General features: G+C 38.4%; 1 protein-coding gene across 7 annotated transcripts; it reads left to right on the forward strand.

Moving 5' to 3' along the window:
• Positions 1-315: 315 nt before the first annotated feature.
• Positions 316-12,550, forward strand: LOC103859948. 7 transcript variants are annotated; one of them, XM_033288289.1, is made up of 15 exons: positions 330-1,984; positions 2,110-2,139; positions 2,223-2,257; positions 2,331-2,394; positions 2,488-4,117; positions 4,212-4,837; positions 4,906-5,126; positions 6,563-6,597; positions 6,673-6,879; positions 6,958-7,047; positions 7,142-7,249; positions 7,321-7,575; positions 7,656-8,000; positions 8,082-8,381; positions 8,481-12,550. In XM_033288289.1, exons 4-15 carry the CDS (start codon positions 2,366-2,368, stop codon positions 8,766-8,768), a joined length of 4,134 nt encoding a protein of 1,377 aa, XP_033144180.1. In that variant the 5' UTR covers positions 330-1,984; positions 2,110-2,139; positions 2,223-2,257; positions 2,331-2,365; the 3' UTR covers positions 8,769-12,550. The 7 variants fall into 7 exon arrangements, with proteins under 7 accessions (XP_033144181.1, XP_033144180.1, XP_033144179.1 ...); XM_033288288.1 differs by having other exon boundaries at positions 330-2,257; XM_033288287.1 differs by having other exon boundaries at positions 332-2,139; positions 2,331-4,117.
• Positions 12,551-13,340: the final 790 nt, after the last annotated feature.

The following is a 13,340-nucleotide window of genomic DNA, read 5'->3' on the forward strand; positions in this document are numbered from 1 at the left end:
CCTATAAAGAGAGACGTTGCGAAAGCAAGACAAAGAACATTTTATGCTACCTGGATTAGGTCACCCTGAAGAGAGCGGATGGCCATAGAAGAGTCCCCATCTGATGCCAGATACTCAGATGTCAGAGGGAATACCTTCGCATTCAAATTGGCCAGGACCTTAGACCAATTATCAGAGACGGGAAGAGAGGATTTGAGAGCAGAGACAGAGACTTTAGACTTTTTCTTGGAGGACGAAGGAGCTGTGATAGTAGCCGCCTGACGCCTGCTACTACCAACAAATTGGACCTCTTCATCTTCAACAGGGACAGTTCGCTTGGCTGCAGCCTTCCTTGCGAGCATCGCCTCATGAGCTTTCTTATACTCCGCCAAGACCTCATCACCTCTAGAACCCGACATCACGCCTGAAACACAGAACCAACCTGGCTTGAATTCGTAGAAGGAAAACAGGAGAAACTAAGATAGAAAAGCTTACCTCTAATGCTACACCGATCTAGCGCTTCATCGCTTACAAGGAAAGAGACTTCGCGGCGTTCAAGGGGAAGCTCCAACAGCTGCTCGACCGTATCCCTTCCTGAAGGATAATCCGAGCGAGATATGACTGCATAAGAAAACAAAAGACATCAGCATCAGACAGTTAAAGAAAGTCGTGGCAGTTTCTATGACCCACCAGTTGCACACCAAGTGGGAGGGAATCCAGGAAAAGGCATAAAAGCAAACATCAGAGTTCCAACACCGTCATCTCCAGAAGATAAGAGAAACCACTACTAGACTCCAGTCAAACACGAAGGAACCGATCCTCACCTGGGTTCAGAATGAGTTCCGGCTTGAGTGGAACCCAGGATAGCAAGATCAATGGAACGGGGTCCTGCCTAAGGGGAGCCTGCTGAGAATGAGCAACCCCGGTTGACTTGAGTGCACAGGTTATTCCCCGACTTCGATGACAAAATCGAGAAATAAGAGGCAAACTGTTGGGGAAAAATATCCCGGTATCATTTCCTCCAGCCACTAGCAGGACCCAGATCCCGCTAGAAGGAACCCTGAGTTCGGTCCCTGGAACCGAGCTCCCTTCCAAGAAATGGAAAACTTCCGATAAGAAGAACCTTCCATATTTCTGAATATAGAAGAGTTTAAACTAATGGAACCGACTCCTAGACGACTATATAAGAGCTACTAAAGCCCTAAAGCAAGAGATCGACTTCGCCAAGGCTTAGAGACTAGAATTAGAGAGCTAGAACTAGGGTTTATCGAATCTTCTTTGTAACCGCCCTTGTTCTTGTTTTGCCTGATCAATAATACGTCTCTTCAAGCCTGTCTCTTTATCATTCTCTTTAAATCCTCACGAAATACACACAAATTCACCCGGTTTACCAGCCTATCCATCGTTCCTTAGTACTCACAAAGAGCCTACACAAAAATCCCCAAACAAAGAATATGAGTTTGCTTCAAGAACTGGCGCAGAGTCGAGAGCCGATTGTGGCTCAGGAGGATCGTCAGAAGCAGAGCAAGTTAGTTGAAGAACTTGTTGATGTAAAAGAGACGAATAAGTCACTACAAGAAAAAGAGGTTTTTATAGCGGAGTAGGATAGCGTTTTTTTCGTTTCTGCTATGGTTAATATGTAAGTGGGTTTTATATAGCGGTTATAAAATTGTAAACGCTATCTTTAGTTGGGCCGAATTTTAATAGTCATTTTACATAGCACTTTAGTGCGGAAGCGCTATGAATAAGTTAGGCGGACAAAATTTTCATTTGCCCGGGCTTACCAATTTCACTTAATTCATTTTTTTTTCGGTTCTTCCCTCTCTCTATCTCCCCTGAGTTCTCATCTCCCCTCTATCTCTTCGTCTCAATTATTTTCCCGATTGGTCTGACTCTAAAAAATTAATCTCTTCTAATAACACATTAATCTCCTATTTCTATCTCGTCGTAATGGTTTTCCAGAATCTCTAAAACCCAACAACTGTTCTTCGATTCTGAATCGTAGGTACAATCTCGTCTAATATTTGTATTTTTTTTTTGTTTCTGATAAACCAATCGTTTATTCCTATTTAACTGGTGGCTGATTTAGGGTTGCATGTCCAATTGATTCGGTCTTTTACTCTTTTGCAGGGAGCTTTAGATTCAGATCTTCCAAGAAAGGTATCTGTCGTGTATTTTTCTAGGTTTGGCTTTAGCTTTTGATTTTGTTTCAATTGAATTATATCATTTCTTTTATTTTCCAGGTCGTTTAAATCAAAATAGAAGACATTTTTATCAGGTAAAACCAAACCGATTTATACTGATGCTTCTATAAGTTGTCTTTGTCTGTTCTTGAGGCATAATAAAGTTAGTGTTTTTATATACATTTGGTCGGAGCTGTTGTGCGATGGATAAAGCTTGGGTCTGGTTACCAAGGTATAAATGTTACTGTGTTTTGCTTATCTTTTTTTTTATTTCATTTACGAAATTGTGCTTCTTAATTAATTTTCATTTGTGTGCATCTGACAGGAATAGTCTCGAGTATGAGCAAGGTGCAACTGAGTTTGTTTTTTCGTCATCAAGACAATTGGGTGATCTAGTTGAAATGTTCTGCCCTTGCGTTGATTGCCGCAATGTCTGCCATCAATCAAGAGAGACAGTTTTTGAGCATCTCGTCATCAGAGGGATGGATCAGAAGTACAAGAGATGTAAATATTGGAGTAAGCACGGGGATATAAGGCCAGATAAGACAGCTGATGTTCAGACGTCTGAAAATGAGGCTTATGAGTTGATGAGGACAGCTTTTATAGCGAGCGATGGCAAGACACCATTTGAGAAGCAGAATTCAGAGGATTTTGATGGTATTGAGAGGCCAGAAGAGGACGAGTTTAGGAAGAAGTTAGATGATGCCGAGACTCCACTGTACCCGACATGTCAGAAATACACCAAGGTTGCTGCTATCATGGGTCTTTACCGTATAAAAGTCAAGAGTGGGATGTCAGAGAGCTATTTCGACCAGCTAATGACATTAGTTCATGACATGCTACCTCCAGATAATGTTCTGCCTAAGTCTACGGCTGAGATGAAGAAGTTCTTAAAGGTGTTTGGTTTTGGTTATGATGTCATCCACGCCTGCAAAAATGATTGTATCCTTTATAGGAAACAGTATGCGGAGTTAGTTTGCTGTCCAAGATGTAGTGAATCAAGATGGGAAAGAGATAAGCACACTGGTGAGGAGAAGAAAGGAGTTCCATGTAAGGTGCTTAGGTATTTTCCCATAAAAGAGAGATTCAAGAGGATGTTTAGATCGAAACGGTTGGCTGAGGATTTGTGTTGGCACTTCAACAATGCAACTGAAGATGGATCTATGCGGCATCCTGTGGATTCTTTGACTTGGGTTCAGGCAAACGATAAGTGGCCGGAATTTGCTGCTGAAGCAAGAAACCTGAGACTAGGTCTTTCTACTGACGGGATGAATCCATTCTCGATCCAAAACACCAAGTACAGCACGTGGCCGGTTCTCCTTGTTAACTACAATATGGCGCCAACTCAGTGCATGAAAGCGGAGAACATTATGTTGACGATGTTGATACCTGGACCAACAGCACCTAGCAACAACATTGACGTGTATCTACAGCCCCTGATAGAGGACCTCAAGGACTTGTGGACCGAAGGTATTGAAGTTTATGATGCCTTTAAGAAGGAGAGTTTTAATTTAAGAGCTATGCTGCTGTGGAGTATCACAGACTACCCAGCTTTAGGGACATTAGCTGGATGCAAAGTTAAGGGGAAGCAAGCGTGTATTGTATGTGGGAAGGAGACACCGCATAGATGGCTTAAGTTTAGTAGGAAACATGTATATATGGGCAACAGGAAGCGACTGATGCCTGGTCATCCCTACAGACGTAGAAAGGGTTGGTTTGACAACACAGTGGAGTCTGGTGTTTCAAAGAGGATTCAGAGTGGGAAAGAAATATTTGACAGCCTTAGAGGATTTAGAAATGATTTTGGAAGACCATTAGCTAAAAAGGGGAAGCGTAAAAGGGCTGAAGCAGAAGATGACGATGATGAAGCTGCAACAGCTGAAGAAATCGAAGAAGATGATGATTTATGGAGGTGGAAAAAAAAGTCTATCTTCTTTGACTTACCATATTGGAAGGTATACATTCTGCTTTACAATTAATTTTAACTTTCTGAATTTATGTAAGCTAATTAAATTGTTTCTGATAATTAACTCTACATAATGTTTGCAGGAAATGCCTGTCAGGCATAACATAGATGTTATGCACGTCGAGAAGAACGTCTCAGACGCACTACTATCTATTATTATGAATAATGCAAAATCAAAGGATGGGTTGAAAGCAAGAAAAGATTTAGAAGACATGGGAATCAGGAGCAACTTACATCCAGAGAAGCGTGGGAAGAGAACTTATTTGCCTCCAGCTGCATTCTGGCTTTCCAAGGAAGAGAAAAAAAAATTCTGTAGACGGCTATCCAAGTTTAGAGGCCCCGATGGATATTGTGCAAATATATCCAATTGTGTCTCGTTGGATCCTCCCAATATCGGCAGCATGAAGTCACATGACCATCACGTTCTTTTGCAGAACCTTTTTCCTGTGGCATTGAGAGGTTTATTGCCTAAAGGACCTCGGATAGCTGTCAATCGTATCTGCAACTACTTCAACAGACTTTGCCAACGAGTTATTGATCCAGAGAAGCTACTGACTCTAGAATCTGAGATTGTAGAAACAATGTGCCAGTTGGAGAGATTTTTTCCACCATCACTCTTCGACATTATGTTTCACCTTCCTCTCCATCTAGCTAAAGAAGCACGCTTGGGTGGCCCTGTGCACTTCAGATGGATGTATCCGTTCGAGAGGTAATTTTTTTTTTGTCTTTGTCGTATACTTTCAATAAATAGACTAACTTATATGTTCTGGTATGTAGATATATGAAGACTCTAAAAGCTTATGTCAAGAATTTTGCACGACCCGAAGCTTGTATGGCTGAGGGATATTTGTCTAGTGAATGCATTGCGTTTTGTATGGAGTTCCTTCGAAAATCTGTTCCAGTCCAAGAAGCAATTAATAGAAATGAAGATATTGAGGCAATTCAGAATGTCCTTGAAGGAAGACCATTACAGAAAGCTACAGAAGTAACCCTCACAGATAAGGAGAGAGATATAGCTCATCGTTATATCCTCATGAATACAGCAGTCATGGATCCGTATATTGGGTAAGTAAAACAGCAGTTAGATATATAAAGTTGTTCTATTTTATACATCGTCTAACTTAAAGAAAGCAGGTTGCATTTGGAAGAACTGCAAGCTACTGATGAAAGATGCGCACAAAATGAAACTCTACTGTGGAAATATCACACAGAAAGGTTTCCCCAGTGGATAAAAGATAAGGTAAATGAGCTTATTATATGCTTTAATCTTTACATTTTTGTATGATTATTAACTCTGCTACACGTTTCATGTTAATTAGATACCTAATAACTCGAAGGAACATTCGAAAAGGCTGAGATGGCTTGCTTTTGGACCAAGGAATATTGCTCACACATACAAGGGATACGTGGTGAATGGACATCGATACCATTGTGATGATGTAAAGCGCAATACACAGAATAGTGGAGTTGCATATGAAGCATTTTCGATGTGTCGAGCTAGCGCTAAAGATTCTAAGCAAATGGCGGACATGGTAGCTTACTATGGAGTGATAAAGGAGATCATATTGGTGGACTACCACATGTTCCAAGTTCCCCTGTTTAAGTGTAGTTGGGCTCACAAAGGGAAAGGAGTTAAAGAGGAAGAAGGGTTCACACTTGTCAATCTTCATATGAACCAGTCATCATTTGCAAACGATCCATACATTCTGCCATCGCAAGCTAAACAGGTCTTCTATTCTAGAGAAGATGAAAGCTCACCTTGGTATGTTGTTATGCGGGCACCACCAAGAGGATACCATGAGTTAGAGACAGAAGAGAAGATCGATTTTGAACCATCAGTCCAGCCAATTGAAGATATAGGATATCAATCTGATGATGAGAGTTTCTGTGTTAGGGAAGACTGTGAAGGTGTCCTTGTTGATGTTTAGATACTAAAAATTCTAGTTTTGTTTCAGGTTCTCTGCAATGATGAAATCTCAAGCTGTTAATGAGCAAAACCGTCGCAGTAAGCGTCAAGCAGGTGTTGATGCGAGTCCTGTCGGGTCAGAGGTTCATAAGAAACAAAAGAAGAATGCTCCGAAGGTTAATGAAAGAGAAGAGAGTGCTGCTAAAGAATCGACTGAGGAAGAGGCGCAAGACGTAGAAGTGGATCAACATTCACCAACTGAAGTTGAAGAACCCATCCCTGCTTCTAGCAATGGAGTGTCCAACACCGATGACACTCAGACACAGCAATCCGAGATCAAAACGAGGAAGACAAGGGGTCTAACTAAAATGCGCAGAGTGGCCAAAAATGCAGAGGACAAGGTAGATGTAGAGTTCAACTCCATAGGTGAGCATGTCGGTAGTGGATCAGTGACACTCTCATCCTTTCTTGGTCCTCTTGTGAGGGAGCATGTGCCAGTATTGCTAGATGACTGGAGACACGTCGAAGAAACAACAAAAGACGCTTTATGGGAAGAGATTCAGGCAATTTTTATAAGTTTTTTTCGCTGGAGTACTAGTTTAAACTATTTTAGTGTTTAACATTTCAATATTTGACAGGGGAGGTTCAACTTGACAGAGGAATGGCAAAAAGATGCAGTCTTTAAGCAGATGGGTTGCTTGTGGAGGGCCTCGAAATCTAGGCTGACTTCTATAGTCCGTTCTATTAAAAACAAGGCTCAGATACAGAAAATGAAGCCTAGCAACATCCAATCTTCTTCTGCTTGGAACAGTTGGGTGAAAGCTAGGTGCACCAAAGATTTTAAGGTTAAAGTTAATGATGCTTGATTACTTATAAGATTTATTTTAGATAAAAGTTATGGTATCTGATGGTTGTGTTAATAGGTACAAAGTGATAAATACAGGAGACTTAGGAAGATTCAAATTCCGCACACAACAAGCCGAAAAGGCATGAGTCGCCTAGCTCATGAGATGGTATGTTTGTCTAATTCTTTGAATTTGGGAGAAAAGTAATTACTTTATTTGCACCTAAGAAAGTTACAAGAACTTTTTTTGATCGAACTTGTAGAAAAGAAACAGCGATGATCCTAAGAAAGTTACTAGAACTAAGGTTTGGGTAGCAGGACATACGTATTCAGATGGGAGACCCGTGAATGAAGCACACGCTGAAACTATTGTAAGTATATTATGAATTCTTATTAGTTAAGGATCAAGATATTTCGTAATATCTTTGTTTTTTCTTTGCAGGAAAAGATTAAGACAATTGACAGTGAAATAGATTCTAACTCCTCGGATAACATTGGTGAAGATGCTGTGAGTCAAGTTCTCGGAAAAGAGAGACCAGGAAGAGTTAGGGGGATGGGCAGAGGAGCCACTATTACGAAGATGGCTTACTTACAAGCTAGAGACAAACATGTCCAGAAGCTTGAAGCTACTCAAGCGGAATTAATTACCAAGCTTGAAAAGTTGCAAAATGTTGTTATTGACTTAGCTGGCAAAAAGGTAACTTTCTTATACACTTGTCCAATTAATTGTACTTGGTGTTTCAATATGACGCTTACTTGTTTTTTTGTTGTTTTAAGACACATAAAGATGATGTTTCTAGTTCTGAAAGAAGCGATGGTAGCAAGAGAGGAATAAGGTGCCAGATACTGGATTGGATTTCGACTGATGATGTGGTTGTAGGTGAAGGAGAATACTACTCAAGTGAACCCACATATAAGATTGGTCGAATTCCTCTGGGTCCTAATGCGGCCGCTGTAATTGTCAACTCTGTAGCAGTCGAAGATGCATGTGTCTGGAGACCAACTACAAGTATTGGAACACTTGCTGAAGCTGTAGGAGTTAAAATTGCATGGCCATCCGACAAGTTAATATTGGACGATGTTATTGACTTCTCAAAACATGCTAACACTGTCGGGTCAGAGGTAAACTGAAATTTCTTGTGTTATTTTCAAATTCACATTGAAAATCGATTACTAATAGAATATATTTGGGATGATTATTAGACTATGGATGCATCAGTAGGAAGGGTACAAATATTTGATTATTGGAATGTAGAAGATGAGTTGATTGCTGAGGGTGTACTGGTGTCAACTGAACCTAACCAATTGGTGAACGATATTCCGCTTGGACCGAATGCTGCAGTTATAAAAGTTGAAGTAGTTGTTAAAGATTCTGCTTTCTTATGGAGACCAGCGCCTGGAATGTCAAACATGGGTGATGCACTACATCAGATCATTGCTTGGCCAATTGATAGGGCACGACTATCTGATACAACTGCTGAATCAACCAAGAAACCTAACGTGGTAAGCTTCAGATGCCAGTTAATTTGTCATCGATATGTTGCAATTCTGTGATGTTATTGTGATTGTGTTGTGTTGATCTTATTTTTTTTGGTCTTTCAGAGTACTAGTAACAGCACTGGTAGTAGCAACAAAGTTGGTAGACAGAAGTGTGCTCTCTTGGACTGTCATAACTCTGGACAGACAGTAGCTTGGGGTCGTGTGTTTTCAACAGATCCAGCAGACAAGGTTCATTTCATCCCTTTAGGTCCCAATGCTTCTAAGGTCATGGTAGAGGTTTCCAAGATGGATGATGCACGAGTGTGGAGACCAAACTCTGAAATTGAAGTCATAGGTGATGCAGTAGGGAGCACAGTGGCGTGGCCTACTGATAAGGTTGTTTTCATATGAGTGATGAGTTGTGAAATTGAGAACTTTCAATTGTCTTAGTACTTTGTCATGTAATGTTGAACTTAAAAATGAGTGTATCTTTATTATAATAAAATTTCTATTTCTAAATCTGAAATTTATGTTTCTAAAAATAGTTAAAAATATTTGTATATATATAAAATATATATAATTATAAATAACGAAACGAAGCTAATTTAAAAGAGTATAGAAACAGTAGCACTTATATAACTGCTATGGTAATATTAACTATGGCTTTTTAAAACCGCTATTAAATAATATTTGATCGCGTTAATAAAGCGCTATTATATAATATATAATAGCATTAATAACCCGCTATTGTATATCGGAATACGATAGCAGCGCGAAAAAGCGCTATCTAAAGTCTTCGACCTATTATAACGGGCGATGACATAGCGCTTGCAATATCGCTATGGTATCTATAGATAGCGGTTTTCAGCCGCTAAGAAAACCCTTTTTTCTTGTAGTGAGTCTCTGGTTCAGGAGGTTAGCAAACTTAGGATAGTTGCTACAGGTGAAAAGGAGAGAGCAAGGATGCTGGAACGTGATTTGGCTAAGAATCACAAGCAGATCAGGATGCTCAATGGTGGATCCAAGAGAGTGGATCATATACTCTTGATGGTACAACCAGCCAAGGTGAATTGGGGTGTGGGATATCGAAGAGCTAAAGATATTGGCGAAGTACATCAGAAGGGACTGTCACATTTCGTGCGGAGAAGCGCATCAAAAAGTAAGGGCAAGGAAGTCCGTCAGGACGTACAACAAGAAGTTCGACACAAAGTACTACAACGTGGAGCTGTGAGTAATAAGCCAAAGGCGGTACATCAATGCAACAACATCAAGGTTAGACAGGTGGCTCTGAAGGATGGTTGTGCTTGTAGTACACAAAAGAAGACTGACATGTGTATCAGGAACTGTGTCAGGCGGAACAAGAAAAAACATAAGGTGTGTTGTTAGTTTTGTGGGAAGGTCAGACACAAGAAAGTAGACTGTTTAGCTCGTGAGAAAAGAAGAAACAGTGCCCAGAAGATGAACAAGACGTTCATTAAGCCCATGAAAGTTGAAAAGGTGTGTATAGCTAAGTGTGGCTTATTTGATGAGATCAAGGAAAATATACCAAAAGGAGGATGCAGCACTGTCAGTGTTGATCTTGACGTAGATCAAGGAGCATCAGACTTGGAACCAGGACAAGGAGTTGTTCGTGGTGCAAAGGGTAAAGAGATCAAAGTGCATCAGAAAGTGATGCAAGGTGATTTTCTGGAGAGTGATGCGGGAATGACGACACATGGTTTGAGCCAGTGAGGAGGGGGTTGAAGGATATGTTGGTCGAGATTCGAAAATAGCAGGGTGTCGATGAGGAATTGACAAGACTCTCGAAGCTGATTATTATAGAGGAAAGGTAAAAATCCCTTGGAGTTCTTATTGTCGTTCTGAGTCAGAGGCTGACGTAGCCGGCGATAGAGAGACAATAGCTGAATAGCTTAGGAATATTTCAGTAGCGATTGTTAGTGTGTTAACAAGTCGTATAAAACTGATTAAGTAAGTCTTGTAAAAATTGTTTATAGTGATTTCTAATATAGCAAAAGGTGTTTGCTGAATATCCATTTTCTTTTGATTTATCTTCAGCCATAATATATTGTGTTGCATCTTGCACTTACACGCAGGACCCGCCCCGTTAAACTCGTCGCGGGAAGAATGCAGATCGTATAATTTGAAAATTTTGAATTGTGGATGTGGACATGGGTTGAATCTATTTAATACGGGTCGGTCGGAATTGACTCGTGCATACCCGCCAACCCGTAATTTTTTTTTAAAATATTGTTTGTCTAAAAGATTCATTTAAAAGTTTTTTCTCTAAAAAGATTTTTTCTTAAAAATTATTTTATTTAAAAATAAATAAAAATTACGAATATGTACAAAAAATGAATTATAGATATAAAATTTATATAACTTTTATTTTTTAAAATATATAAAAATTATCTTTATTATTATTAATATTATCCGCGGATCCCGCAGATCACTCAAAAATTAAGCGAGGCGGGTGTAGGTCTAGTATTTTTCTTAGTGGATCAAATTTTTGATTCAAAAAATTACTCAACTCGCGGGTTGCAGGTCAAGCGGGGCAGGTTTGACCCGCAACCCACTTTTTGCACATCCCTAAAGCCGACATTGTAGTAAACCTAAAAACTCATGATTTCACTAAGAATCTGGTTAAGTTGAAGTTGATCTTATCAAAAAACTTCCACTAGTGGTTGAAATATTTATTTATTTTAATTATAAAAAGATATCATGGCCCCACAAAAATGGTCTAGACTAGTCGTGTTACCATATATCGGTCCTTTATTTCTGACGATGTCGAAATATTAATTTTCTAATGGCCGGAATTTGAATCTTGGTGGCTTCACTATATTAGGCTTTTACCTTCAAATTAATCACCACCAGACCACAAATTCTGGTTGTGGTTGAAATATTTCGTCAAAGTGGAGAATTTGTTTTTGTTTTATTTATTAATTTTGAAGTATCTAGAACATATAGCCTAGACTAATTTTCAAAAAGAGGTACAGTTATGGATAAACCTTCTCTAAGTGGAGATTTGTTGAAGTCTTATTGGTTGACTATCCTAGCTCCCTTCATCGTGCTTGCATAGCAAAGAGTTAGACCACATCGCCAAAATATGTGTGCAGCTTCCCTCCTCACGAAGCTGCAAAGACAAAATGTCGATAAGGGAAAAACTAAACCACTTCTTGGTCACTAAATTGCACGAAAGAACAGAAATTTAACTCCAACAGTTTTGCAGTTAATTAGAATAGCCAGCCCACACAAGATTGAATTGATTGCCAAAAAAAATAATATATATTCTATTAAAGGAGAATCATTCTGAAAAAATCTAGTTATACAAGATTACTCCACCCTTTCATTTAAGTAGCAATTATTTGGTCTTACCATCTATTAGCCCAATAACAAAATATAACCGTATGTTTAGCTAACTATATTTATTACGCCTTATCTAAACCAGTAATATAACAACTTTATATTTGACAGACCAAAACATGTTCTACACGATAATATAGAACACAATACATGTTATACAGAAGATACTATACACTATATAGTTTATTCATTGAGTCTTGCTCATGTTCATGACAGTTATATGTAGAATATTAATCATATCACATGTATTCCTCTCTTAGACCCAAACGCCAAATGTCAATACTCTCATTCAATTGAAAGATCAGATCATACCCTAACCTCGATGAAACAACACATTCATTCTCAATCTGCCGAAATGATTCAGAGCATAACCTTACATATACTGTTTCATTTTGAATAAAACTTATCTGGTAAAATACTGTATCATTTTGAATAAATCTAATATGGCAAAATATTAGTGCTTAAATCGTTATATACCAAGTCTCTTCTTTGAGAGGGTTCTTAGTTCGTTCTTTATTAATTCATTCTTGTCTATCAAAGTTAAATTCTGTTTTTAAGAAATCGGATCAAGTTTATAATAACCATGTTATCATAACTATATATTGTTATAATATTTTCAAATTTAGTATTAACGACCATAAGTTATTAATTTGCTAGCATAAATTTCTCTAACCTACTTTAACTGAATAGATTTTCGAAACAATCTGTTCGATACAATTTTAAATACATAAAACCGGAATCTTAGAATACTTGATCTACAAGTTTCGTATTAACTACAATACATGATAATTTTCCGTGCAAAAAAATTATGTTACGTACTTTAACTGGATAAACATTATCGTGTAGAATTTATATTCCAATAAAATTTCTTATTCCTCCAACTAAAAAATCATATCAGATCTTCTTAATATTCAACCCTCAATATGCGTATCTTGTGCTAAGAACTGACCCAAACCCGAAATAATTTACGAATACCTATTAGATCCAAATTTCTAGGATCCGAAGGACTCAGACCCAAAAAAAATTGAACCAAAACCAACCCAAAGACCCAAACGTCTAGGCCTAAGTGTATGAATGAGCATTCGGGTACCCATTTGGGTACGAGTCAGTTCTTTAGGGTATTAGATTTTTTGAGTTTTTTGGGTAGGGTTCGAGTCGGTCCTCCTAGATACGGATATGTTCGGTTCTAATGTATATGAACCTGAAAATAATCAAATAACCAATGTATCTGAAACATGTTTGTCATGTTTGTAATACCTGAACCGACCTAATTTTAAAATATAACTAATATATATTTACATTTGGATATCTTAGAATACTCATTCGGTTTTCGGTTTAGGTCGGATAATTTTTTTTTCATCTGAATTCTTCGAGTCCTCGACATTTGGATCCAATTAGGTATTTGAAATATTTTCGGTTATGGTTCAGATTGATTCTTTTTGGAATCGAGTCAGTACGAGTCCATAATTCAAATAACCCTAAAATACATGTAATTTGGATATGTAATAGTCCAGCTCAGTTTGGATATTTAGGAGCAAAAAAAAAATTTAAAGTACCCGACCGAAAGATGAAAAATACCTAAAATACTAATCCGTATCCAACTTTATTTATATTCCAAACAAA

Source organism: Brassica rapa, chromosome A03, assembly GCF_000309985.2.
Source record: "Brassica rapa cultivar Chiifu-401-42 chromosome A03, CAAS_Brap_v3.01, whole genome shotgun sequence".
NCBI classification, from domain to species: domain Eukaryota; kingdom Viridiplantae; phylum Streptophyta; class Magnoliopsida; order Brassicales; family Brassicaceae; genus Brassica; species Brassica rapa.

Bases quoted from the DNA above. Each gene is read 5' to 3' on its own strand.
- LOC103859948 (XM_033288285.1), top strand. From the start codon at position 2,366: ATGGATAAAGCTTGGGTCTGGTTACCAAGGTATAAATGTTACTGTGTT. The intron at 6,598-6,672 runs GCAATTTTTATA...AATATTTGACAG, and splicing joins CTTTATGGGAAGAGATTCAG to GGGAGGTTCAACTTGACAGA. The intron at 6,880-6,957 runs GTTAAAGTTAAT...TTGTGTTAATAG, and splicing joins GGTGCACCAAAGATTTTAAG to GTACAAAGTGATAAATACAG.